The sequence below is a fragment of the Euleptes europaea genome, chromosome 7, assembly GCF_029931775.1.
Source record: "Euleptes europaea isolate rEulEur1 chromosome 7, rEulEur1.hap1, whole genome shotgun sequence".
NCBI lineage: Eukaryota > Metazoa > Chordata > Lepidosauria > Squamata > Sphaerodactylidae > Euleptes > Euleptes europaea.
In genome coordinates this window covers 73,649,891-73,655,890 of record NC_079318.1, presented here as the reverse complement: position 1 = coordinate 73,655,890, position 6,000 = coordinate 73,649,891, and the positions used below count along the sequence as shown (strand labels likewise).

At 45.3% G+C, this 6,000-nt stretch overlaps 1 protein-coding gene across 1 annotated transcript in view; it reads right to left on the bottom strand.

Moving 5' to 3' along the window:
* Positions 1-543: 543 nt before the first annotated feature.
* The window catches only part of XKR6 (XK related 6), a 197,598-nt gene continuing 192,141 nt past the window's right edge, over positions 544-6,000 (bottom strand). The window contains 1 exon segment of the mRNA XM_056853230.1: positions 544-1,541. Within this exon segment, the coding sequence (XP_056709208.1) occupies positions 577-1,541 (965 nt within the window). The 3' untranslated portion in view covers positions 544-576.

Below are 6,000 nucleotides of genomic sequence, written 5' to 3'. Positions count from 1 at the left end.
TATTTTAAATATATATATTTTATGTATATTATATATTTATATATATATATATATATTTCTGTCATTAAAATCACCAAAGAGTTTTGCATGAGGGAGGTGACAGTACGTAATGAAACTCAGCACCTAAGGGCATAAGGCAGTTGTAGGTTTTTTTGTTTGTTTTATTTTTTATTATTAGTAATATTACTATTATTTTCAATCAGCACCAATCCCTATGATAATGTCCTACACTTGGTGTAAGGTATAAAACTCAGAGGTGGAGGCATTCAGCTTTTTCCAACCCCCGAAGCATGGAAGTTTGAAATACTAGTTGGGTTGTTTTTTACTCCTGTGTGTAAAAATCAAAAGAAAAGTTTTTCTTTTTGTTTTTACTTACAAAACATAGAGGATCTTTCTTTCTTTTTAAATACATACAGCAACCAGAAAGAAAACTTATTGGAAGGTTAGTTTCATGAGCTGTGTTGACCGTAAACGAATAACCCACCCACCCCTTCCCAGCCCCAAATCCCCTCTTTTTTTGTCATTTGTGAGAGTGCGTGTATGTGTGTGTGTGTATGTGTGTGTTTAAAGGAGCTTTTAAAGTGAAGATTCATACTGTAGCAATTCATACAAGAGAGGTCCATCTCTATATCTAATTCCTACAGCGGTGGGGGTGACATATTGGAGAATGTTTATAGTCCTTCTCAACCTCCTGTCTACAAAATGAGCGTCCCAAGCTGGGTACCTCTTTCTCGGGATATCTATCTTAATGAGCGGGCCTTCAGGGTAGTAGGGTCGCCCAGATGGAGTTGATGGCACCATTGCTCTCACTTGGAAAACTGGTAAGCAAGTGTCAGCCGTAAGTTCCTCCTGTTGCTCCGTGGCCGCTCTGGTCGGCGTAGCCTGGGCCGCCCGGTACCCAGGGGTTTGGGGAGCCATGGGTTCAACATCAGGGGGCAAAGGAATGCCCCAGAGCAGCTCGGCGCAACAGGAGCTGGCAAAAATCTTAGCTCTCGGCCCCATGGGATGCAGGATGCCGTAATATAAGAGCATCAGTGCTATCCCGGCAGCGAAGCTAAGAAAGACGCAACAAAGCGCTGGCACGGCGAATGAGTCAGTGGTGTCGGGATCTCTGTAACAATACCAAAGGAGCGTCAAGGCAGCATTCTCTGTCAAGACTACGGTGTAATAGGCAAACATTCGGTATCGGGTCCGCCCTTCCTTGACATTAAACCAGCAAAAAATGTACACGATCCCTACCACCATGTTGAAGAGAATCTCCTCCCATTTAGACATGCAGAAGTCTGTCCCACCATGGATGATCCAGAAGGCCATGGCGCACCAGTGGACCACGACAAAGATCCCAAAATAGAGCTGGAAGATGGAAGCAAAGAGGGCAAAAGAGATAACTCTGGATGAGATGGTGAAGAGGCGCCAGAAGAGGTGGATAAGGGCCCCTCTGTAGCTCATGCTCTTCTTGTCATCCCTAGAGTCCCGAAGAAGCTTGTGATAGGAGGCTAGCACCCAAGCCAGGGACATCAGGGAGGCCACAGAGGAAACACCTGCCGGAAGAACACACACAAATCCACAGAGTTAAATGGGAGATCATCCGGGGGGGGTGGGGCAGCTGTGGAGCATGTTTACAATGCAGGTCAGGTTAGCGAAAAAGATCTAGAGGAAGAGAGAAAAAATAAGTGGAAGTGTCATTCCTTATATTTCTAAGCTGAGCACAAGCATGCTGTACTACACCGACCACTGTGTTTGCTGATGTTATCTCCTACAGTGTCGTTTTGTCCATGACCTGTAATGGTTTATGAGGAAGCTTGTTGCCTGTGGGCAGCACTTAACAGAGGTTCAACAAAACTGGTTAACAACATCACAAGAACTCCGCTAGGTCAGATCAAGACCCATCTAGTTCAGCATTCTGTTTCCTGCAGTGGCCAACCAGATGCCCTAGATCACATTGAACACATGAAGCTGCCTTATACTGAATCAGACCCTTGGTCCATCAAAGTCAGTATTGTCTACTCAGACCAGCAGTGGCTCTCCAGGGTCTCAGGCAGTGGTCTTTCACATCATCTACTTGCCTTGTCCCTTTAACTGGAGATGCCAGGGACCTTCTGCATGCCAAGCAGATGCTCTACCACTGAGCCACGGCCCCTCCCCAATTGTCTATGGGAAGACATGAGCCACATGTCCAAACAGTTGCCAGTATGACAATTTACCTGCATGTTGGCTTTTCAGGATGGTATTCTAATGGAATACAAAACTTTAATGGTGATGTTGAGATGTCCATGGGTTTTCCATCACTTGTCTGTGATCTATTATGCATTCTTCTTCTAACTCAGTGATCACCAACATGACATCCATGGATGCTATGGCGTCTACCAGCGGGCTTCCTAGTGCCCCTTGCCCAAAGCAAAGAGCCAGCTCTGGCTTTTCTTCTCCTTGTCGGAGCAAGAGGTACTTCAGAGGAACCCAGGAGGTATCACCTTTATGCTTGCAGGGAGCACCCATTCAGAAAAAACAGTTTCCATTTTAGGAAGATGCTTACCTTGCAGCCTCTCAGCATTTTGTGATTGACTTCAGTGCCCTATGGCATCCACTTTGTGACTGCTTCCTGGAGCACCCATTTTGTGATGGGGCCTACTCCTGGTCCTCAAAATTTCAAAAGTGCCCAAAGGCTCAAGGAGTGTTTGGACCCTTGTTTTAACTCACATCGCTACCAAGTCCTTGAAGATAAGCATGGGCTTCAGTTTTACAAGGAGAAGTGCACAATGTGTTTATGATGCGTGTATGAAGCAGCAGGGTGTCAGTGGGTTGGATCCAAACTAAGTTTTCTGTCAGTAGAATGGAAACTTCCTGCTTCCCACCTCTTATTGAGGTCCACTGATTTTTAGGAGTGGAGGCTACTGAGGAAGGATGTAAGGGGAATCTTCAAGAAGAAGGGGTAATGAGTGGTAATTGACAGTTTAGTCTGGGTCCAACCTTGTGTGTGTGTGTATGTGAGTGTGTGCATGCATTGCTTCCTGGCACCCTGAAGACACTTATAAGGTGATAATAATAAGGGTAACATGATAATGAGCACCAACAATGCTATTAGAAAGTATAAATAGTTGTCTGGGGCTAGGGCTAGGAGCTGTCCTACAGGAGATGGCGTATATTCAGGCCTCAGAGGTCTCTTCAGGCCATGGCTTGGTCAACAGAGCAGCCCAAGCTACCGGTCTCAGGGTCTCTGAACTAGAAACCTCTTATCTAGGTTTGCATATAACCACCCATAGCTTGTCCTTGTCAAGCATTTTTTTGAAAAGCTTGATGAATAACATACATCTGGAAGTCAAGTTCTGGATCATTCTTTGTTTCTGTGAATAATGTTCCTTTTAGGACAAAGAGGGATTTGAGTCATTTTTTAACATAAGAAAAACCATGCTGGATCAGACCAAGGCCCATCAAGACTAGCAGTCTTTCACATGGTGGCCAACCAGGTGCTTCTAGGAAACCCACAAACAAGACGACTGCAGCAACATCCTGCCTGTGTTTCAAAGCACCTAATAGGCATGCTCCTTCATGACTGTAGAGAATAGGTATGCATCATGACTAGTATTCATTTTTACTAGTAGCCATGAATAGCCCTCTCCTCCATTCACATGTCCACTTCCCTCTTAAAGCCTTCCAAGTTGGCAGCCATCACCACATCCTGGGGTATTTAACTATGTATTATGTGAAGAAATACTTCCTTTTATCTGTTCTGAATCTCTCACCCTCCAGCTTCAGCAGATGACCCCGCGTTCTGGTATTATGAGAGAGGAAGAAAAGTTTCTCCCTGTCCATTCTCTCCACACCATGTATAATTTTATAGACCTCTATCATATCTCCCCTTAACCGCCTTCTTATTTGTAAGCAATATAGCCCTAAGCTTTTCAACCGCTCCTCATAGGGCAGTTGTGCTAGCCCCCTGATCATTTTGGTTGCTCTTTTCTGCACCTTCTCAAGCTCTGCAATATCCTTTTTTAGGTGTGGTGACCAGAACTGTACACAGTATTCCAAGTGTGGTCTCACCATAGATTTGTACAAGGGCAGTATGATAGCAGCAGTTTTATTCTCTATTCCTTGTCTAATTATGGCCAGCATGGAATTTGCCTTTTTGCAGCCATACACTGGGTTGACATCTTCATCGAGCTATCCACTACCACCCCAAGATCCCTTTCTTGGTCTGTCACTGCCGGCACAGATCCCATCAGTGTATATGTGAGGTTGGGATTCCCCCCACCCCCATATGCATCACTTTACACTTGTTCACATTGAATCTCATTTGCCATTTTAATGCCCACTCCTCCAGACTGAAGAGATCCTTGCATGAACCCAACAGTTTGGTAAAGTTTTGGGCAGGGGATCTGATTTTATGGGGTCCCGAAGGGGTCGGCCCCCTCCATAGAGAAGCATTGTAAACTTTACCATGCTTGTCTATGGAGGAGGGGGGTGACCCCTTTGGGACCCCATAAAATCAGACCCCTGACCCAATCTTCACCAAACCTTGGGGTTCATGCAAGGAGAGTCCCTTGAAGTTACCCTGAAAATTTGGAAACTCTACCTCCAAAAATGCCCCCACAGAATTGTCGGGGGGAAAATCCCCATAGACTATAATGGATCTGGGTTTTTTTTGGTAAACCCGGAAATAAAGCTGAAATACACCTTTACCGGTATGGGTATTCTGCTTATTCAGGGTTTACTGAAAAAACTCAGGCCCAGTAAACCCAAACCCTACTCGGTACTCCTGCAGAGCACAGAGATCTACTGTCTCCTGATAACAGGATTAATTCCTCACTCTATAGGGTCCCCAGGCTAAGAGCCACAAGGCAAGAGCCCTTGAGCTCTCGCCCTTCAGCTCGTTCCAAAGGCTCACACCTCTGGTGAGAAGGAGGTTAACACAATTTAAGGCTCACCCAGCAGAAGGCATGGCCAGCAGTCAGCCCCAGGCAAAGCAGACTCTCGCCAATCAACAACAATCAGCCACAATCACCTTTCTCAATTAGGTACACTCAGCTACAACCCAGGCAGAAGAGATAAGCAGAAACAACACTTACTCAAACAGGCATCACTCTACAGCAGGCTATACACACCCACACACCCTCAAACACTGTCTTCCTGCACAGCAACCCTAGCTAATGCTCCCCAGCAGCTAAGGAAGGGAAGAAAGGAAAAGAAACACTCACCGCTCCAGCGGCTCTTTTCTCTGCTCCTACTCAGAGCCCAGCTTTGGAGTTTCCTTTTCAGAACTGTATCTCCATTTTTCATACTGTTATTGGATCTAATTTCTCAGCATGATTCAGACCAGCGTTAGGGAAGCTTAACTTTGGTTTGGTGTGGTATCTCAAAAATAAACGATGATTTGAAAGCAATAAGGGCCAAGCTAGACAATATGGCATATGCTGGGTTGCTGCCATTTTACTGCTAGAATCCCTTCGCTTTACAAACACCACGAAGGCCCAGTTTTGTTCCAACATTACATTTGTAAAGTGAAGGAATTCTAGCAGTAAAATGGTGGTGATATCCCTGGGGATGCCATATTGTCTAGTTAGACCCACAGTAAACTAAAATCCACATCCAGAGTGTAAACTGAGTATGTGCTAACCATGGTTGTCAGAATGGGCTGGATTTGGTGGTGGCAGATTAGACATTTGTGGTGGTAGATTAGATATATGAATTGAGGAGAGGTCAATCAGTGGCTACTAGCCATGGTGACTAAAGGGAACCTCTGCTATCAGAAGCAGTATACCTCTGAATACAGTGTTACGAGGCCACGTCAGGGGAAAACCTTTGTCTGATGTTGGCTTTCCAGGGTAACCGGTTGGCCATTTTAAAATAGGTTGATGGATTATGTGGACCACTGGTCTGATCCTTTGTATGTTCTTACCTAGTGAGATCACCCTGATCTGGATGGCCCAGGCTAGCCTGATCTCATCAGATCTCAGAAGCTAAGTAGGGCCTGTCCTGGCTAGTATTTGGATAGGAGACCTTCAA